Source organism: Rhinatrema bivittatum, chromosome 7, assembly GCF_901001135.1.
Source record: "Rhinatrema bivittatum chromosome 7, aRhiBiv1.1, whole genome shotgun sequence".
Taxonomy (NCBI): domain Eukaryota; kingdom Metazoa; phylum Chordata; class Amphibia; order Gymnophiona; family Rhinatrematidae; genus Rhinatrema; species Rhinatrema bivittatum.
This window is the reverse complement of record NC_042621.1, coordinates 50780217-50803250: the sequence shown is the minus strand read 5'-3', so window position 1 is coordinate 50803250 and position 23034 is coordinate 50780217. Positions and strand designations below refer to the sequence as shown.

Sequence of the window (23034 nt, the reverse complement as noted above, 5' to 3'; positions counted from 1 at the left end):
GTTATTACTTTTATGGATGTTTTTATTGTAACTAATACAAAAAAAGGAGGATGTATCTTGATCTTTTTTTATTTCATTTTTATAAAATATTAAATAATTACCCTCATAAACCAGTTAATAGGAACCAGTACCATCAGAAGTAGTGCAAATAGGATTTAATCCATCGCCTCTCGCCACGCAATGGGCCGCAGGCAAATTCAGCGATTAGTCAAGCACTGGATCTATAATCATTTGGTACAGTTCCACTTTTTACTCAAAAAATGTTTTTTAATATTTTCTAATCCATTTAAAAATTCTTAATTTTGTTTTATTTCACCCCAAACCACAAAATTTTTTTAATTAATTAAATTTAAATTAATTGCGTTGATCTTAGAAAGGTTAAAAAAATTTTGTGGTTTGGGGTGAAATAAAACAAAATTAAGAATTTTTAAATGGATTAGAAAATATTAAAAAACATTTTTTGAGTAAAAAGTGGAACTGTACCAAATGATTATAGATCCAGTGCTTGACTAATCGCTGAATTTGCCTGCGGCCCATTGCGTGGCGAGAGGCGATGGATTAAATCCTATTTGCACTACTATTGATGGTACTGGTTCCTATTAACTGGTTTATGAGGGTAATTATTGTACATAATTTAATATTTTATAAAAATGAAATAAAAAAAGATCAAGATACATCCTCTTTTTTTGTATTAGGTGCATTGGTTGTGAGGATATAAAGCTTCTGTTGATTGATTTGTTTTTATTGTAAACCATTTAGAAAGGTTGATAGTGAAGTTGAGAAATATTGTAATAAAAACACCTATAAAGTATGTGGATACTTTTAGCGTGTGTAATTTACACTAATTTTCAAAGAGAAAAATAGGGGGAAGTGTGTGTCTAAAAGTGGCTGCGTATGTCATGCTTCTTCTTTTGTACGGGAGGGGAGGCTGAGAGGGGTAAAACAGTGCATGTACTTGTGAAAACGTAATTTATTTCATTAATTAATTTTATTTATATTATGCTTTTTGGCACTTCAAAGCGGATTACATTCAGGTACTGACAATATTTCCCCATCCTTAGAGGGTTTACAATCTAAGTACCTAATTCACTATGGACCGGATTTTCAAAAGGTTACGCGCGCCGGGCCTATTTTAAAAAGGCCCGGGGACGAGTGTAAGTCCCGGGGCGTGGGCATGGCCAGAAGCCTCTGCATGGCCGCTGGGCCGGGGATCGCGCACAGGCAGTCGGCCGGCGCTCACACCTTACTTCATCCCCAGGGCTGAAGTAAGTTTTAAAACAAAAAAAAGAGAAGTCATCAAAGGTAGGGAGGAAAGGGCGGGGTAGGTAGGGGAAGGGAAGGGAAGGTGGGGTCGGAGGGGTAGGAAAGTTCCCTCCCAGGCCGCTCCGATTTCAGAGTGGCCTGGGAGGGAACGGGGGAAGGCAGTGCGGCTCAGAGCAGGCTCGGCACGCACAAGGTGCACAATTGTGCACCCCCTTGTTCAAGCAGACCCCGGATTTTATAACATTTGCATAACTGTTTGCATCTGTACAAAGGCATGAATCCCCTTAAAGAGATCCACCCAGGAAATGGAGGCGGTCTCTAATCGCCGGGGTACGAGATCCCCCGGGATTCCAGGTTGGTCGAGACTGCCTGCTAAGTCCGGGGTAGCCCCTGGGGAACTGTCAGCGAATCGTGGCTGAGACTGGTCCTGGCCCGAGGGTCCCCCGGCCTCCTCACATTAGGCACATAGGGAGTCTGGCTCTTCACTGTGCGTGGCTCTAAGCTGGCATGCAGAGCAGAGGCCGAGGGCTTTAATGCCGGAGGCAGGAGGTGCCCCTGCTGAAGACGCTGAGGCGTTCTGTTCCATTGAAAAATATGCGCTTAATGAAAAGCGGCAGCAATATACACTTAATATAACAGGCGCTTAATAATAATAATAATAATAATAATAATAATAATAATATGCGGCAGCAATATACGCTTAATCTAACAGGCGTTCAATACAACAGGCGCTCAATAATATGCGGCAGCTATATACGCTTAATACAACAGGCGCTCAATAATATGCGGCAGCAATATACGTTAACAGAACAGGCGCTCAATAATATGCGGCAGCAATATACGCCCAATGATATCCAATATGCTCTCAGCAATAGGCGGCTAGCAATATACGCTCAATGATATGCAATATGCCCTCAGCAATAGGCGGCTAGCAATATACACTCAATGATATGCAATATGCCCTCAGCAATATGCGGCTTAGCAATGTACGCTGAACAATATGCAATGTGCTGTCAGCAATATACGCTCAATGATATGCAATATGCTCTCAGCAATATGCGGCTTAGTCATAGACCTGCGCCTATCATGGGCGCTCAATACCTGAGTAAGGCCAACAAAATGGCGCCCTTCCACGGCGTGCCACCTACGGGCAACGCCGCCGATCCTCGTTCCTCGGAGACCAAAGAGTAAGAGATGTACGCCTTACCTGATCCTCGACGCTTCCCGGCTGGAACCCGGGCGGTCTCCTGCTGCGGGGGGAGAGGGCAAGTACCTTCACCGCCGCGCTTTGAGGAAATGCACCCGCTGCCTCGTCCACGCTGGGACCGAGGCGCCTCGTTCGCCCCGCCCGAGCCTCGCCCGGGGGCTACGTCCCTGCCGCGATTCGGCCACCGGACCGAGGACTTAGACCTCCGGGGGATCACAGAAATCACCCCGGAAAACTCAACTGGGGGAGGGACCTTAGGGTATCACCGCAGGAGTGCGGGGCTCGATGGTGCTATAGAAGTTTAGTAAAAAGAAAGTAGAAAGTAGATTTGGAAACACGCTCAGCGAGCGTGCAGGCTCTCCAAACTGCTTTGGAGACGGAAATTACTAAGTTGCTACGTTTCCTGTGGGGGTATATATACCCGTGCTGACGTCAGATCCGTCTCCAACTGCTAGCACGAGCATACTATACCCATTTGTTCTGAGTCCATCTGGCTACACGACAGGAAATATGGTGTTCATCAACCGATGCACTTTAGATATCAATTTCTGGATCCAAACTTCCAGTAGGAAAACACTGTCCTATCCAGTGTTGAACCGGACCCCCAGATACTTCATAAACTGGGATAGCTAAAGACTGCTGTTGGTCAGGTTTACCATCCAGCCAAGCTCCTGCAATAAGGAGATCACTTTGGTGTAACCAGGCGGCTCTCTTCCTGAGACTTAGCTTGAATCAGCCAGTCATCCAAATATGGGTGTACCAGGATTCCTTCTTTTCACAAGACCACCACTACCACCTCCATAACCTTGGAAAATGTACTGGGAGAGGTGGCTAGACCAAAAGGCAGCACCTGAAACTGATAATGGTGCCCCAACACCTCAAAGAGTAGAAAGCATTGGTATTCCAATCGGATAGAAATATGAAGGTAAGCCTCTGACAGATTCAAAGAGATCAGAAATTCCCCCGACTGCACTGCCATTATCACAGAGCGTAAGGTTTCCATGTGAAAATGAGTGACAGTTGACCCTCTTGAGATCCAGGATGGGACAAAAGGAGCCCTCCTTCTTGGGCACAACAAAATAATTGGAATAATGCCCATGACTTTCTTTGATGTAGGCACCAAAACCACAGACCTGAGGAGTCTTTGAAGCATGCCCTCCACTGCCTACGTCTTCGTGGGGAGTGGCAAGGGGTCACCATGAACACGTCCTGAGGAATTCTGCGAAATTCCAGTACATACTCTTCTTATATCACCTCCAAGACCCACTGGTCCGACATAATCTCGACCCACCTCTGATAAAAGAGAGAGATGTCCCCCTATTTCCTGTTCAGGAAGATGGGTCAGCAAATCTTCATTGAGAAGCTCGAGAAGGTCCACCACCCGAGCCCACTCCTCTCTTGGGCTGTCTGGTATGAAAGGAGTGAGACCTACCAAAAGGCCAAGTCCGCTGAAAGGCTGTGCTTCTGTAGGGACGAAAACACCTGGAACCTCGGAGACGACCCTTCATATCAAAGGGGTGCTGTAACTGCTTCTTATCCTTCAGCAACCGAGGAGCCGGAGTCTCATCCCACTTACTGGCCAGTTTCTCCAACTCGCTCCCAAACAAGAGCAGTCCTTTAAAGGGCATCTTGGTAAGATTATCTTTGGAAACTGCATCAGCTGACCAATTTTTCAACCAGACTTGATACCTGGCCGCTATCACCAAAGCCACTCCTCTGGCCAAGGTCCAGACCAAATCACAACCTGCCTCTGTTAAAAAGGCAGCAACAAGTTCCATAACTGCTCTGAAATTCCCTCCAGACTCATCAACCTCCTGAGAGAGAAGCAGACAAGATCTCGCCACGAGGGAGCAACAGGAGGCAATCTGTAAAGTTATCACCACTGCCTCAAAGACTTGCTTAAGAATAGCCTCAATCCTTCTACCATGTAAATCCTTCAAGGCCGCTCCTCTCTCTACAGAGATAATCATCCGCTTGGACATGGCACAATCCAGTGCATCCACTTTGGGAAAATGCAAATGCTCTCTCACATCCGGATCCAGGGGGTACAAGTCTTCCAATGTCCAACCCCCTTTAAAATTTGCCTCTGGGGCAGATCAATCAATTACTGAATGGCATCCATCACAGGGAAAAAACATGAGCCTTTATGTAGGGAAAACTAAAATGGGATTCTTCCTTGGCTCTGACATGGCATCTAACCAGCTGTTTCAGGGTCTGGGAAATCAGGGCTGGCAGTTCATCTCTATGAAAGAACCACAATATGGTTTGTTAAAAAAAGACGACCAAATCAATATATGTTTAAAAGAACAACTCTGATTTTATTTTACATTATTATTCTTTATAAATCATATACTGCGTATAAGCAAAAATGGATACACAGGAAGCAAAAGTATACTTACATAATATACGTAGCACAGCGCTGGCTCTGGAACAGAGTTTTTTTTTGCTTAAAAAACTGCTACATCCCAGCTCTACTTATATAGGTTAAACTAGCAAAGTCAGCAAGCCATCTGGTTTCTGCTTGCATGTTTCACACCACAAACTTTATTGCTTTGTTTGCTTTGTCTCCCCCTTATCTCTCCCTTCGCATTCCTTCCCACAGATTATCTGCTTCGTACCCCCAGCGCTGTCTCCTGCTTCATCCTGTGTCTCACTTTGTTGATTCTGCTGTTATCTATGAAGTCTCCGGTATTTTCTGGTATTTTGCTATCAGCAAAACTTGCTGGCAAGCAGAGTCTGCAGGTTCGATACGGTTCCAGCCATGGAGGAATTTCCCCATCTTCCAGGGAATCAGAATCAATCTCATCATCAGTGCCATCTGGATTCCTGTCGGGAACACCCGCAGGGAGCTGAGATGAGCCCCAGCGTTTAGCATAGGGGACAGGAAGAGGGAGGAGCCACCGGCTGAGGGTCCGACTTGGGGGAAGCGGAGGACTACGCCTGAAGAAAGGCTTGTAAGCCTTGAAAAAAATTCCACCCAAGAAAAAGCAACCGGGTCCAGACCAAGCCCTAAGGGAACTAGAGCTGGTCCCACAGAACTTCCCTTGCCAGCAGAAGAGCCAGTCAAGGGAGAACCAAGATCTGGCATCCCCTCAAGTCAAGGCCATGACCAACCCATCATCAGAATGGGAAGAGCCAGGCTTAGCAAAATCCAAGGAAGACAACGCTCCCTGACACAGGTTAGAAGCCAGGTCAGGCTGAGAAGCCCTAATATGTCAGGCAACACAAACAGGAAGATGCTTAGGCTTCTTGCTTACCGGCACCATCATGGCAGTAAAAGTGCATCGGAATGGCTTGTGCTCAAAAGTGGAATGCGCACAAAAAAATAAGTGCCTAGAAGAAAGCATGGCAAGGCGCACACACAACCTGTGCACCAAGTTAAGCATGGGAACAGTGAAAAATTTTATGCGCATAAAAAGCGCACCCAAAAAACGAGCGCACAAAATGTGAGCAGAGCAGACACACTGCGCACACCAAAGGCTTGTAGAGGGCAGCAGAACATGCACAAGAGCGTGTGAAAACGGCCACCACAGCTTACCACGCAGCGTGCAAGACAAAGCTTAAGTGTGGGGCCTAGCCCACTGGGGGCCACTCAACCCACCAGGCTCTCCAGTTCCCAAACCCCAATGGCACAACGAGCAAGGAGACCAGAGAAAGTCCTGAAATCCCTCTGTCTCTGATTCAAGGTAAAACTTTCTTTTAAACCTTACCTGAGCTCAGCACTTACCAGCTGAGTACAGAGACAGTCTCCGGCTGCGGGGGGAGAGGGCATCTGCTGTCACTGCCGTGCTCAGCCTCCTGCACCTTCTGCCTTTCAGATGAACTAGCAGCTAAGTCCACGCTGGGAAACCCAGCTACCAGACCAAGTCACACATCTGAGGGACCACAGAAATCACTTCAGGAATTCTCAACTGAGGGAGGGACCTTTAGATATCACCACAGCAGAGCGGGGCTTTCTTTTCCTGAATTTAGAATTTCAAATTTCTCCTTCCAAAAAGCTTGAAGCAATCCCCATCTGCTAGAGACAGAGAATACTGGCAGGCTGGGGATCACTGCAGGGCTATATATACAGGGCTGGAGGAACCACTAGGTGAGCTAGGCCTGTGTCTAGGTTGCCGAGATTTAGGGGGCACCGCCGCCACTCGCAGCCACTTCAGGCAGCAGAATTTTGAAAGGGCAAAAAGTGCCCTTTCAAAATTCTGCCCAGCCTCCGCTTCACCCTGCTTCCCCCCTCCCCCCCATCGTGTCACCCTCCTGACGTCCCCTTGGTGGTCCAGCGGAGGGCCCGGAAGCGATCTGCTGCTCCTGGGGCCTTGGCTGCCACTAACCAAAATGGCGCTGGTGGCCTTTAGCCCCTATCATGTGACAGGGGCCAACCAATGGCACAGGTAGCCCCCTCACTTGGTAGGGGCTGAAGGCCACCAGCGCCATTTTGATTAGTGGCAGCCGACGACCCAGGATCGGCAGATCACTCCCGGGCTTCCCGCTGGACCAGGTGTTTTCTGAGGTTTTTGTGGGGGGGTGGAGGGGGAAGTTGGGGGAGTGGCGGCACGTAGTCCCTGCCCCTGGAGTCGGGGCTGCGACCGGGGCTGGGGGGTGTAAGGCTGAAGGTGCCTGGGGCGCCCAATCCCCTTGCACCGGCCCCCTATATATACTGTAACGTCAGCATGCTCCGTTATGCAAGGGAGCATAAACCCACTGGTCCTTGAGTCCATCTGTCTACATGCTTGGAAAAGAATAATTTTCAGAAATCAACTATTTGCATCTTATCTCTGTATATTTTCATATATTTCTTTCCCATTACATCAGCCCTGATGGTATCCCTTGAAATGTTCATATATTCACTTCTTTATTTTAAAGCATTTATTATTCGTTTACACCAGATCCAGAGAAAAGCTGCTGCAGAAGTCTGGCAATTTTGTTTTTGTGTGGCAATATCCTCCTGCTCCTGTAGAAGCAGTCTCTATTATTTAGACATGCTCATTTTCTTATATTCCGCAATTCTAACACAATTCATTGCGGGCGAAGGTGCCACAAGCCATCATTTGCAACTTCCCAGGGTTTTCCTCCCATTTTATAACCCCCCCCCCCCTTCCAATCTAGCTCAGCCATTATGGCAATAGTACCTGACCAGGGGCCCATATACCAAGCATTTTTCTCCCATAGACACACAAATGGGAGAAAACCTTTAGTACAGCAGGCCCCACAGAGTGCAGCACGTTCTACAATCCAGTCCGGGCGTACCCAAAGCCTAACCAATAGGTGTCACCCATTGTGCGATGCCTGGGACTCCCTCAACCCAGTGGCTGTGAACGTTGCCTCCATAGCACCCCCAACCCAACAAGCAAAAGCCAGTTTTGGGGGGAATCAAACTCCAATTTTTCGCATGGCCGTCCAACAGCATTGCCATCAAGCTGTACAGATATTTTTAAGTTTAATATCAACACTCCTGAAGCTATATCTTATTCAAAATACTCAGGGTAACTGTTACAGAACCCCCACCTTTGAAAAACAATACATACCACGCTCCCTCATTTAATTACAAGTGGAAAATACATTATTCACATGGTAACATTGCAATGTTTAATAGATAATGGCCTCTCGGCCCATCCCCTCTGCCCAGTTGCTCCTGCCTTCTGTGTCGCTGCAAACCCCATTTGATGTCCAGTTATCTTTCTCCCTTGCTCTTAGCATGTGCTTTGTCATCTGCCCCATGAGGTGGTATTCAGTCACTCGATTCGGTTGTTACCACCTTTAACACACTGTCTGCATTTTCTATTTTAAAAAAAAAACCAAAACAAAACACCCAACAAACAGTTTTTGGACGTCTTTCCTGCAAGTGGCCATTTTTTGGGAAAACGTTGCTTTGGGTACTACACTGATGAAAAAATACATGCCTTTATCGATAGAATACTAGTGACTAGCACACCACCAACAGGCACCCAATCTAAAATCTAACTGGCTCTGTTTGGGCAGAGGACAAGGTGACATGCTTAGATCTCAAATACAGTTTACAAAACTCATGATGATATCTAGGTTTGAGTGGTGCCAAAAAAAAAAACAAAAACCCCAAAAAACCACACCCCAATATTCTACACCTGATTACAAAGGAAGTATAGGATAAGCAAACCAATGACTAAAAATTTCAAAAAAAAGTTTTATATTATAAGTTTCTTACCTGCACTGAATTTAGTCTGCAGTAGCCATTCAATGGGAACCTGATGACGTGAGTTGGATCTTGGTTCCAACCCGCGTTTACGGAGTTACACATAACATCCCCAGTTTCCGGGAAGATCTCTTCTATTAAAGCCTTCTCCCCGCTCAGTGCAATCCTCTCTCCGAGATCCGGAGTCACTCGCACCACCAGGCAGTCACAAGGTTGGAAGTGTTTTCGTTGCTCTTTATCCTGCTTCCATCGTTCAAGTTCTTTAACCATTGGCTGCAGCTGGTAGTACTTTGCTTCTTCATACAAGAGGTGAAATTCCTAGAAAGGGAGAGAATTACAATATTTACAGGTCAGTTGTGAAGTAAGCCTTGTAAATTGCACATGGTCGGCAAACGGCTGACAGAATACTGTGACAGTGAATGAGATATCTACGGATATCTTATGCACCCTTTTGCAATCAAGCAATTTTTTTATTTTAAGAAGCACAAAAAAAAAAAATAAAAAGTTACTTCATTTGGATTCCTCTTGAAGTGGCTCAATAAAATGCTGCTAAATTCATACAGGGTGCAACGGCAACATTTCTGCCTGATTATGTAGCTCGAGCAAAAGGGGATTTTTATCCCAGAATAGATGGGATGCAAAAAATTCTTTCCTGAATTCTGAAACATTAATAAATGAAGTGTCCGAGTGTCACAAGATCAAAATGGCTTCTCGCCTACGAAAAAGCTAAGTCCTCAAATCATGCCAAACATCCATGCACAACTGGTCAAGGGAGGATGAAATGTCTCCAAATCCTTAATTTTAATCTTGTAGAGCAGCGATAATGTAGGCTGAAGACCCTGCTTCTGAAATACACTTCTTTTTAAGTGTGGAAGGGAAGGATAAGATGATAGGAGGCCTGTGGCAAGGGTCACATACTATAATGGTACAGAGACAGAATCCATCAAAAGGAGAAAATGTTTTATTGTCACAACTTAAAAGCAGCAGTACAGGCAACATTGTCTTAGCTATTGCCATTCTCACACAAAATTAGAACAAAGTCATTAAGCTCTACTATATTCCGCCTGCTTGAGAATTTGTTCCTGAACAGCCAGTGTGGTTTCTGGAAGCCCCTGCTATTTATCTATGTTGATTCTTATCAGAACCCCAGGAAGGCAGCATACGCTGAAAGTACTAAGAGGGAAGCGTGCTAATAAAAACAAATGGTGACTATGGTCACAATAAGAGTGTAAAGCCAAAAGAAATAAAACAAGATTAAAAAAAGGGAGACCCAGGAATAAGAGCCAAAGAGCTAGCAACAGAGTCCAAAATTAGTCAAGTTAATATTTTGAGAAGATTACGTAGCTCTGCCGTTTTAATAATTAAATTCCTGACTGATTTTGCAGAACAAAATTTAAAAGCCAGGTAATCATGCTAAAAGCATACGAGAAGAGGTTCCCCTACTTGCGACTATGTCACGATGGTGAAGAAATCCCTGTCAAAATGAGGGTCAGTGGCTCCATTTATCGATATCTTCTCTTAATGGAATATCCATGACAAAAATCATCAGTAAATGGGAAAGTGTAAGAATCTAGAGAAGAAACGGCCAAGAGAGTTGAGGAATTTAGATATCTAGGAAGAATAATAAATACAAATGGATTCCTTGCTAGATATTTCAGAGTAGGAGCCGAGAACGAATGGTTCAGTGTGACAGAGATGATGCTGTGCTGGATGTTCAGGGTGACATAAACAAGGTCAGAACAAAGAAGTTACGAGAAAGCTGAAGGTGGCAGAGATCACAGAAAAGAAGAGGGAAATAAAGCTAGTGTGGAAATGAGAGATGAAAGTGAGATTGGCAAACAAAAACCACAGATGGAGGGGAAAAGGTCCAAGGAAGACCAATAAAGGGATCAATACTGTTCACCAACATATCAAGGCATGTGGCTCAAGCAAGAGAACTATAGTTCTTTGGAAAGCAGGGCAGGGGGTAGCTATGACTGCAGGCTCCACAGGACCGGGGCACATGCATATAAGAAGACATATGTATATATACACAAATAGCTTCAAAAATCTACTTTAGCAAGAGGATTTCCTCAACTGTTAGCAGGGAGGAACAGGCATCTTTGTCAAGACAGGGACTCACGAAAAAGTAGCAGTGATGGGAAAAGAGTGATGGTGGCAGAAGCCTTCAGCCTGGATTTGGCCCAGGAGCCAACAGTGGTGGAAGAGTGAGAAAGTGGCCCTGATGCGGGGTGGGGGTGCCCAAGCATCAGTATGGTACATCTCTGGTTCTTATCTAGGCATGGAAGGAGAGTGAAACAGCTAAGGGGAGCTGGGAAGAGAGAAGTGAGAGAATGGCACCTGCGGGGATGGTAGGCGGCAACTTCAGCCCCCATCCAGGCCTGGGAAGTGAGCGAAATAGCTGAGGGATGGTGGGGAGTGTAAGTAGGGAGGGAGAAAAGAGAAGAGATGGAGAATTGCACTTGGGTTAAGTGGATAGGAGGGAGTATGTCATGGAGAAGGAGACTGAAGGTTGTACCCAGGTAGGATGAAGGTGTGCACTCACTATGTGAGAGGGCATGGTAAGTGTTAGAGGTACGTGGCACAACCGAGTTTGTTTACATATAAACGAATGCCTTCTAAAGAAAACAACAGAGCAAGCCAAGGAGGTTTCTTCTGTGCAAAAGGCATAAAGCTGCATTGCATTTATTAATAAGGTAAAACAGCTTTTAGGAATCAGCAACTCAGTATACAGAGAAACAAAGCAAGTACACGTGCAGAGAAGTATGAAGTCCTAATAGCTCAAAACGGTTGACTACTAGCTAACAATACAGTCCCGCAGTGACATGAAATGCCTTTTCAAACGGTCCCACCAGCAGGAACGTCACTTGCTAAGGTAATAATGTTTAATGAGTGCACCACTTTGGCAGAATATTTAATCAAAAAGGAGGTATAGAAGAATTTTTAAAATAAATACATCCTTGCATGCACAATTAATTCTTATTCTTCTGAAGTAGTTTGGTTAAAGGCATCAGTGATCACTTCTTCTGTTAACATATAGCTCAGTTCAAATTTTCCTTGTTTCATTTCATCTCATACGAATAAGTATTTAAGAGCAAATGTGTTTTATGCGTGGATCCGGAGTTGTACGAGTTTCATCATGGATTGCTTGTCAGTTTTTGTGTCAACTGGGTATTTACAGTTAAATTCAAGTTCTTCCAGAATGTTAGTTAACTGCTTTCTTTCTTTGATAGTTTCACATAGATGATGTATTCAGCTTCACAAGTAGAGAAGCACACCATCTGTTGTTTAACAGCTTTCTGGCTAATTGCTGCTTGTGATAGCTTGTACATATAACTGCTGGTAGATCTTCCATCTTCAATCCAAGAGTTCCAACTTCTATCTAAACAAGAATATAAGAATTGCCGCACGGGGTCAGACAGAGAATCCATCACGCCCAGTATCACATTCCTAACAGTGGCCAATCCAGGTCTCAAGTACCTGGCAGGATCCCAGTCAATAGAGTCCATGCTGCTAACACCCAGGGATAAGTAGTGACTTTTCCCGTCTATCTGGTTAATAAGAGTTAATGGACTTCTCCAAGAATTTGTCCAAACCTTTTTCAAACCAATCTACGCTAGTTGCCTTTAATGCATCCTCCAACAATGAATTCCACAAATTAATTTTGTGTTGAATGAAAAAGAATTTTCTCAGATTTGTTTTAAAAATGCAAAACATCATAAGAACATGAGATTTGTCATAGTGGGTCAGACCAAAAGGTCCATCAAGGCCAGTATCCTATTTCCAATAGTGGCCAATCCAGGCCATAAGTACCTGGCAGTGATTCCATTACTTGGAATAATTTTATGTCATCTGCAAATCTGATCACCTCACTCACCTTTTCCAGATCATTTATAAATTTGTTGAAAAGCACTGGTCCCAGTCTAGATCCCTGAGGCACCCCACTGTCTACCATTCTCCACTGAGAAAACTATTTATTCCTACTTTCTCTTTCCTATCTTTTAACCAGTTTCCAATCCACAATAGGACATCTTTTGGATGTCCTATTGTGAATAAATGGTCCCCAGCTAGATGATCCCATATTGTTGCAGGCCCTTGGTGAATAAACAAATTGAAGAACCCCTTATGCAGAATTAATGAAACAGAGCCATGTTGGGACAATTTCTGGGATCATTTATTCGGTACACATCTGAAAGATATAGTTTCTGCTAAGTTTTTCAATTTCCTTCATCAGTAGTTCTCCAATTTTATGAAGCTTTAAGGAGAAGCGAGCAATATATGTTTTATAGAAGTTTTAAGTTAGTATTTTAAGAAATACACTATAATCACTTCACAAAGAATATTGGACCAATGATTACAAATTGTTACGAATCCGGAGGTGGACCCCTGTTCCGAGGTAAAGTTAGCGCTACCAAAGAGAGAGTCAACCCTATCTGGTCCCTACCGTCGGAGGGCAAGGCTTGAAGGTTCAGCAGTTGTGAAGACTTCGCCCTGGAAGCTCGTGGTTCCCCCAGGAGGAGCCCGTAGGAACCCGGCCACTGGGACTTATGAGACTCCCTGAAGACTGAAGATTGGTCTGGATGCAGGTGCCTCCTGCAGGTCGTAGATTCCAGACGGCTGGCGCCTCCAGCAGGTCAAGTCAGACCAAGAGTAGAAGCCGAATAGTGGTCAGGAGCTGTTCAGAGGGTCGAAGTCAGGAGAAGAGTCGAATCCATTCCAGAAGCAATTCAGGAGAATGGTCAGAGACCAGTCCAGGAGCAAGCCAGGAGAAGGGACTGCAGCCAGTCCAGGAGCAAGCCAGGGGAGGGGTCCTCAGCCGGTCCAAGGTCAAGCCAAGCGAAGAGCGACAGCCAGTCCAAGGGTCAGAAGCCAAGAATCAATCCAACGAGGGAGGACAACAGAAGCAGGACGAAGACCAGGAACGAGACCAGGGACACCAGCACTGAATCCTAATAACCAGAAGCCTCAATACCAAGGCAAGGTCTGAGGAGCAGACCTTGCCTTAAATACCCAAGGTGAGGGAGGAGTCCTGGGAAGGAGCCACGACACTTCCTGTCGTGGCCCCTTTAAATCTTGTCTTCAGCCGCGCGCCCAGCTCAAAATCAGCCTGGATGGGGAGGAGTCGTCCCGGCCATGAAGAGCCCTGCGGCCGGCCTCAGCAGCGGCCATGGCCATGGGGAGAGCGTTGAAGGAGGCTGCCTGCTCCAGCAGGAGCCTCAGAGTTAACTGGACGCCACGGGTAAGTACTTGGTCCTGGCCGTGGACTGCTGCAGCCATGACAGTCGGCCCCGGTCGCGGCCGAAGGCCATAACACAAATATCAAGAGCTTCACTGATTAATGTTGATACAGTTGTAACCGGTATGAAGGTCCTTCACTCACTTGTACAAAAGCTGAGTTATTAGATGGATGTTTTACTACTTTTTTGAATGTTTAACTTTGATGCAATCTTCCTTTGTATCTAGAATGCCCATCTTCTAGTGAATACCTTTGATTTTCAATTTTTGCTCATTTTTCCCACGTGGATATTGCATAAGCCTGATAGAAACAGGAAGCAAGTAAGTATGCCTACAATTCAATATGGAAGCCTTGGTAGCTCAACACAGCTCATTACTAACTAAATCATACAGTCTAGCACAGTGACATGAAATGTATTTCCAACAGCATGTCCTAGAGCAGTGGTTCTCAATAGGTGTCACGAGGTCCTGGGAGGTGTGCCGCAGGGCCAGCAGATGGCTGCCTCCTTATCAGTCCGAGTGGGAATTGGTTGACTTATCTTATATTGGGCCTGATGGGAGGCTGCTCTCACTTCCTTTTTCTTCTTTATTTATTATTTATTTACTTCTTTTCTATACCGACATTCATGACAAAATCATATCACACCGGTTTACATCTTTCTGGCCCAGTGGGAGGCTGTTTCCTTCTTCACCCAGATCAGAGCAAGACATTGCCAGCTCTGAGTTTTCTGGGCCTGATAGAACACAAACTTTATCTTCCCCTGCTGAGTCTGGGAGTGATGCTACTGCTGATCTCTTCACCCTGTGCAGAGTAGGGGAAAGGAGGTTGGGGATGCAGGGAAGATGGAATAGAGAGGGAGGGAGAGTCAAGCAGGGGAGAGAGGGAGCACAGGGAAGAGGATGTGGGGCGGGGGGGGGGGGTCAGGAATGCTGGGCAGGGATATGAGTGTGAGCAGATGATTGAAAGGGAGTAACTGGAAAAAGTGAAGGATGATGGAGGCATGGGAGTGATGGGGTGCAAGAGCCATAATATGTCAGTTTGGGGAATGTGCATTTCTTCTTTCTTTGTACTTTGCTTAGAGTAGGAGGCTATGTATTTCTTTTCTAGCTCTCCAGTTTTGCACTGCATGCACAGTGGCTTTTACAGGTTTCCCTTCCAGTTTTTGTCTCCAGATTTGTGATTTGTGGTCTTTTATTCTGTATTTGGTTAAGGTCAGATCTCTCTGTGTGACTGAGGTGAGGTATTTTACTAGTAGGCAGGGATTTATATCAATCTTCTTTGTTGCATTTTCTCATTCTCAATAGAACATGCATTGGTGCTGCACTGCTGCCTTTTCATTGGTAGGGCTATTGCTGTTCGAGTACTTGGAGTTAGTGTTGCTATGGTATAGAAGGTTTGCTACACATGTGCTGAGTGGTTTTTTTTTTCAGGTTTTGTATTTTACAATGTGCCTGATAAGGGAGTTTGTGTTACTGTTACTGAGATAGCACCAGAATCAGAATATCTTTTTTTTATACGGTGAGTTGTATTTGAAATATCCTAGTTCTGCTCTGCATTCAATGTTTGGAGATGGGGAGGGGGAGGTTTCGGCTTCAGATGGATACAGAGCATATGTTTACATTTAGCCCCGTGATGGTCAAATGTTCAGTGTGTCATGCATGTAAGCATTATCTGCCAGGTGTGTCCCAGTAGAAAAAAAGGTTGAGAACCACTGTCCTAGAGGAATTTTAGAAACATGCTCCACCCAAATACCAAGAGAGATTTGGCCCATTTGCCTATCCTACACACATGGATTAGTGGATACGAGTCTGCAGCACATCCTGTTATTTATATGATATATCATGATAGGATTCAGGTCCAAAACAAAAGATTTGCTCCTATGCAGAGACAAAACCTCAAGCCATGTTGGCACTGTAATTACAGAAGGATGTACTAAACTTTGAAAGAAAGTAACTTAAAGGCAGGCTGTAGTGTACTATTTGCTTTCCAGAAAGTTTACGTCAAACTAGGGATTTATTTCTCCCCTGCATTACAGAATTGTGAAAGTCTCGAATCAGCTCTCTGATGGCGAGCGAGTCATCATCACTTCCAATGCTCAATATTTACTCCACCTCAGCTATACTGCAGATCTTAAAACTTACATTTTTGTAATGCTCTCGTGATTTTTATATGAATTACCAGGTGCTTCGTGAACCATGTAAATCCTGGACAAACAAGGACAGCGAAGCATAGCTGAACGGTTCTAGCCTGGTTTAACATGGAAAAATGAAAAGGCACATAATTTTGTCATGTGATTGTGAGGGAAGTCCGGGAAATCTTTAGCAACACATTACAGAAACTTTCCAAGATTTTTTTTTCTTTTAATTTAACATGCAAAAAAAAAAAAAAAAAATCTTCCCACTATCGGATAGAATGGAAAAGATCCCATCAATGCCTGAGGCACCTCCATATACAGAAGCATAAGGCCCAAAGAATCTTAACCAGTTTGTCTGCATGAAGGGTAACCAATAGGCCATGCTGTCGGATACTGTATCTGAAACTTTATGGGGAGGGAGGGAGGGGGGAAAAGTCCTTAGTGCCAGTGGTAATAGTACAGCTTGCTCAAGTTTAATGCTTTCCTGTACATAGAGCCAGATGTAAGCTGGGTGCGCTCATAGGCAATGGAGGGGAGGGAGGGAAGAGGGGATGTTTCTCCCCCTGACACAATGGAAAGAGGATTAACCCCCCCCCCTTCCCCTATTGCATTTGCTCAAATCTTCTCCTCCCAAGGTGTGCTCCCCCCCCCCCCCCCCAAGAGCATCAGGAATCAAAGCCTCCTGTAGCTCTTGGCCTGCTGACCGGGCCCCGCCCCTCCTCCCACATGGGCCTCCTGTTACCCATGGAAACCCATGAGGGGGCGAGGGGCTGCAGGAGTCCCGGTGCCAACATTTCTCTAGCCGATGCTCTGGGGCGCCGGTGTCGCAGCAGCGGGTCCAGATACCGGCAAGGCGGCACTGGCGACATTCCCAGCACCAGAGGCTGTTGCCTATGCCTAAAAATCCGGGCCTGACTGTGCATCTTGTGTTGCAGCGTTTATCCTCGGTCTTGCTCTCAAGCGGCCGGGGCCAGGCTGGACAGGGTGACTGATACACCAGCAGGCACCATATATCGGGGCTCCAAGAGGTCCAGCCATTGATTTTTTCTTTCCCCAAGAATGGCAGCCAGTGGTTTGAAAACAAAAATTCCTACTGAACAGCTTTCAAGGTGGTCTGCAACCCTAGATCCCTCAATTCTATTCAGTGAAATGAGAGCAGTTTGTCCGTCCTACGCACCCTAATTTGGCAAGAAGAACATTTCAAATAAAAAGCATTTGTTTACTTGAACAAGCAAGTCTTCCGCATTTTTGTCTGACATGCCCTTTTGTCCCACTGATTTAATTACAGGCAGGCATAAAGGATATTTTACATACTTGAAGGCAGCACTTCAGAAAATCAAGGACAATTTGCTGTACATTAAAAAAAAAAACCCAAAAACCCCTAAACAGTTAATCCTTGAAGTTCCTAACACCCAGGGAAACTAGCATGTCTTCTAATCCCCGTTTAAAAAAAACCCAAAACGCACCTTTTCAAAACGTGCACATGCCGATATGCAGGGAGAAGAGAATCAATTCATCTTTGCTTGTTTGTGCTGTTTGGGAGCAATGTTTTATGATTTTTCATTATGGGGGGGTTTATCACGGAGGAGTATAATTTCTAGCATCCCCTGGGGTTTGTCTTTTTTTTCCAGGGACCCTTCTGGTTTTTTTTGGGTTGGGTGCTTCTAGGCCTGAGGACTCTGCTCTCCTGCGGCTCTCTCTGGGATCTGAGTGACAGATGACCTGAAGCTGCTGCCACCACCATGAGGCGGGGGCCTGGCTCATTTAAGCCCCCAAGCATGCACTGGGCAGCTTAAGTTTTGTAAGCAGCGTAGATTCAGTTTCAGATTTTAAGAATCCATTTCCAACACGGTAACATCAAAAGGCAATACTACGTTGCTGCAAACATCTGAAAATATTAAATTCTTTAGTTAAGAGACTTCACTCATGAAAATAAGACAACATGGATTAGTTTAGAAAATCTCCAATCCCCCGCATCTCTTTCCCTCACCACTAATTTTCTTGAATTGCTCATTCTTCTACTGTTTCCTATGTTTAAGTGCAGCAGACTGTAATATCCGTGTCCCAGACAGATGAAGCCATTCATCGACACCTCATGCCTGAATCCCAACTCAAGCTGCGAGCTATTACAGGGCATAAAACAGCACGTGTTATTACACTGATACAGTAGGAGCGTTTTGTTGTGTTATCGCACCTCAGATTGGTTGTGGTTCAGTGCCTTCAACTACACAAGACGTTGAGTGTCTTATCGATATGTTCCTCATTTAACTGTTCTGCAAACTGGTTTTAAATGTGTTCTGTGATCTTTTAACACCGCTCATTTGGTAGCATTAAACTGGTATGAAACTATTTCCCATACTCTGGTTAAAAAAAAAACAACCCCACCAAATACACACACACACACACACACACAAAGTAACACTCAGGTGATGTTTGATGGGCAGTGGCAGTTTAACAACATCAAGTTAAAATAATCCAAAATAGTTTTATGTTTAAAGAGGTTTTTATTAATTTTCAACAGCCAAGTACAAAACCAAATTAACAAAGCATATGCGGAGATACACTGGTTGATCTTTCCCAGTGCCTCCAATTGCGAGTACATGTCCCATGACATTTTAATCCCCTGGAATCCACTCTCTTACCCCCAACCCAGCTCAGGTGCCCCAAGAACCAACAAAGTCAGACAGAAGAAATAACCAAATTAACAATCATTAAGAAAAAGACTCCGTACTCGATGCGGCCAAAGTTGGATTATAGGCGTCCCAGATATGCAAAAGGGTTTTATGTTTCCTAGTTACAGCCATCTTTTCCGCATATTTTTCATGTAGACACATAAGATGTACTCGATTCCGCAAGCAGCAGACCTTTCCTTATCCAGAGCCCTTTAAACCTCTGCCCCAGGGCTATAACCTCGCAGTTGATCAAAAAGAAGCACAGCAGTGTGCAGAGGTAACCAAATACCTGTAACCTGATCTTTGTACTGAATTACTGCCCTCCAGAAAGAAGCAATTTTGGAACACCCCCAAAACTGATGACCCGGAGTGCCAGGCAGTTGATTACATTTTTCACATATTGCAGAATTTACCATCTTCATATGGAAGGCCCTCACCCGCAGATAATAATACCTCATAAGAAATTTACATTGAACCTCCCTTAGATCCAAATTACAGGTAAGGGATGCTATACGCTTAGAGCACAGCGCATATTGGGATTCAGTCATAGCCAAGGGAATTTCTCTCTGCCAACTAGATAGTGTGTGGGTCCAAAATCGAGAGGCGGCTTTAAATCTAAAAGATGCTTATAAAAATAAGTAGAATGGCGGGAAGGATCTTCCACATCAAATATATCAGACAGTAATGCTCTCTTGCCCCCATCCCAATCTTTCATCTGGAGAGACCTAATATAACTTTTAACCTGTAAATGAGCAAAAGTGTTTATTGTCCAATCCAAACTTCTTCACTAAGGTTGGAAACCATTTGAACCCGCTCTTATCATCTAAAAATTGAGCAACCACACCTAGCCCTTTAGACACCCAAAGCCTGAAGGTCACATCAGAAAGCCCCGGTTGAAACTTAGCATTGCCCACCAAAGGTAAAAACTGGGAAGTATTACTTCTTAACTGTAGAGAAGCAGAGAAATAGCGCCAAGATAACAAGAGGGTGACTAGCAAACCTTCTTTTAGATATTTCGGGATCTCCTTCAAGGAGGAGTGCAAAAGGTACTCCAAATTATTACAAGAAGTAAGGGGTTCCTGTTCTAGCTCAGTGGGGGAATAAAAACTAGTTCCTGAGGAGACCGGGAAGAGAGCGTCCTGTGAGCGAGTCTAGAGGAGTGGACCCGAGGCCTATCGGGGCTGCAGTGTCACTGGAGTGCCGACAAGGTGGGCCGAGGACACGCCCTGGAGTGACGTCACCGGCGTGCAACGCTGGAGGAGTTATAAAAACTGACTCCCTGCGGCACGCCACCAGCGTGTCGCCGAAGCCTTGTGCGCCAAAGGGGTGTGCGGCTTTGGTGTTGCTCACATTTAAGCAGCTTTTGGATTTAACTATTTCCTGTTTTCTCCAAGACTCTTCTCATCTCCACTAGGAGGAATTCAAGAAGAAGACGATCTAACTCAACTAAGTACCTGCTTTTTGTTTCCTTGGGAGTTATCTTTATGATATGCCTCACTCGGCCCGCAAACGTAGGGCTCGTGAGAGGCTGTTAGTAGAAGGTACTGTAGCTAGTCCGGTGTTGGGCCCAATGGATGCCCACATCAGAAGAGGAATCATAATTCAGGGTGAAATGTCACCAGAAGGGACCAAGGAAGGCATGGAATCCCTTCGTGACTTAGAGATCTCGTTATCCCCGGATAAAAGAGCTACCCCCTGAGAACCCTGCGATGGTTAGACTGGAATCATATAAGGACACCTCATCGCTGCTCGGAAAGCGTAGCGAATTAGGAGGTGAACCAGAAAGAGCTTTGAATCCTACCGCAGGAGGGGCCAAACTGCATGGCAACTCAGAGGGTATTGTTATAGAGGACAGATGCAGCCTCAGGATATTGCTCTTACATCTGTTAATTTGTGTGGGATGAAGAGGGAATACTTCCGATTGTAAGACCGCCTGTATTTTCTTTAGAAGTCATTTGGGAAACCTTAGTGGTTTTAAGTAAGAATGTAACTTTGCAATTGAAACCTTTGGTAAATAATATGGAAATGTTGGAGGCTAAAGTTCATAAGATAATTTTGGGTGTTAATAAGAGAGATCAGGCTATAGAGAATACTACTTGTGAATTAAAAAGATTAAGTAATCAAAATGAGATGATAATGAAAGAAAATCAATATTTGTCTAGAAAGATGGAAAATCTTGAGAATCAGGTGAGAAGTAGGAATCTGAGGCTGGAAAACTTCCCGAAGTCGCCAGCCTTATCAGCGAAAGAAATGTGGAATAAATTTGCTTTAAAATATTTGAAAATACTCCAACAAGCATTACCTCCACTTACGCAAATTTATTATATTCCCTCTTGGAAAATCACTCCTGAGAGAGATCAAGAATTTCAGCCAATATCACCATTACCTCTAAATGTTACTGAGATTTTGGAATCCACGAATTTAGAAATGGCTCAGCCAGCCACTTTGATTGTTTCCTTTTTGTTAAACACTGATAAGGAGTGGGTCCAAAAGTTATTTTTCAGAAACATTAAAGAAAAATTCTGTCAATTAGATGTAATTAAAGACACCCAAAAAAGGAGGAAAGAATTTCTAAATTTAAGGCCTAGGCTTTTGCAAATGAAGCTTCTTTTAAACTAAAATTTCCTTGCAAATGTTGCATTATATATCAGACAGTTAAATACTGGTTTTTTCAGCCATCTCATTTGATTTAAGTTTATTACAGATAAAGATGTAGAGCAGAATTCAGGAGCAGCAACCCCTTAGATTATAACCAGAAGCTCTTTAATTGGTATAAGATTCCTTTTAGTAAAATTGTCTATAATTTCCTATAATTAATGTTGTAGTAAAGCCTTTGTAATGTTTCAAATTGAATTCCTCCTATACAGAGGACTTAGAAACTAATATGGTAACTTGTTTTTTTATTTCTCCTTCTGGTTAAAATAGTACTTGTACTACTGTGGCCATGTATATATTTATCAAGATATTCTTGATTGTAATGTGAAAATCTGAAAATTAAAAAAAACAAACAAAAAACTAGTTCTAACAGCCAGTTTGCCACATAGTGCAAGTTGCAGACCACATTATACATTTTCAAATCTGCCAGACCTAGGCCTCCCAAACCCAGAGGTGTACAGGATTTCTTATTTTTCCAGACATATCGCTGAACCACCTGGGAAACCTCACGTTTCAAGAAAGAATAGGAAATGATTTGAAACAAATAAATCATTTGGAATAAATTTATCCTATCCGACACAGAGCGTGGGAAATCTTGCCAAGTCCGTAGGGCCGTTTTTGTAGACAGGTTTTGAAAATTAACCTTACCTAATCGTGCCAGATCAACAGTCAAAGTAATACCTAAATATGTAAAGTCAGCGACCCACCGCATCGAAAAGCTTCCACCCCAGTTTGCTCTCAAACTCTGCTCTATCGGAAGAACCTTGCACTTGTCTAAATTTAATTTGAAGCTAGATAGCTTCCCATAAACCTCAACTTCTGTCAAAAGAGCAGACATAGATTTGTGTGGTTCAGCCACGTGAAGAAGAATATCATCCGTGAAAACAGATATTTTAAAGTAGGCTCAGGAACTCACACAATATCCCCATTCTTCCAAATCTTACATAAGGCAGGCTCTAAAGAAAGAATAAATAGCAAAGGAGACAGAGGACAGCCCTGCCTAGTCCCTCTACCCAAATAATTCCCCTGACAAACCACCATTTACTGACACATAAGCTTGGAGATCCTGATATAAGGTATCACTTCAACATAAAAAGCGTCCAAAGCTTTAAACATAAAACTCCATTCCAACCAAATGCCTTTTCGGAATCCAAACTCAAAAGCATGGAGGAGAGATGGTTGCGTTTGCTGCTAATTGAAGATGCGATAATTCTACGCTTATTCATAACAATGTATCCTACCGGAACAAAACCTTTGCTCAGAAACAATCAATCCAGGCAAAACTTTCCCCAGCCTATTTGCATTGATCTTTGCTTAATGCTTTACATCAAAACTGAGAAGAGAAATGGGACGATAAGAAGTGGGAGAAGTAAAATCTCGCCCCATTTTAGGTATTGCCATTATCCTGGCATTATTTGCTGTTAAAGGGAACCTCTGCGTGTCAACCAAATGTAAAAGCATTTTCCCCAGGAGCTCTACCAACTTTGTCATTAACAATTTATAAAATTCGGCCAGGAGACCATCTGGCCCTGGTGCTTTGAGGTTTCACATCTTTAATTTCCTGTACGAGTTCCTGCAATTGGATGGGTTCATTTAACTGCCTTGACTGTTCATCCATTAAGTATGGAAAACCCACAGACCTTAAATAGTCTGAGATCTCCGGTTCAGAGCCTGGAGCAGCTGTATAAAGTCCCTGGTAAA

The 23034-nt window shown here is 44.2% G+C and overlaps 1 protein-coding gene across 5 annotated transcripts in view; it reads right to left on the bottom strand.

Moving 5' to 3' along the window:
* Positions 1–23034, bottom strand: part of KCTD15 (potassium channel tetramerization domain containing 15) — a 131181-nt gene that overhangs the window by 25161 nt on the left and 82986 nt on the right. For all 5 annotated transcript variants that reach the window (XM_029608356.1, XM_029608354.1, XM_029608355.1 and 2 more), the window contains one exon: positions 8649–8954. In XM_029608356.1, coding sequence (XP_029464216.1) covers positions 8649–8954 — 306 coding nt within the window. The remainder of the gene's footprint in view (positions 1–8648; positions 8955–23034) is intronic.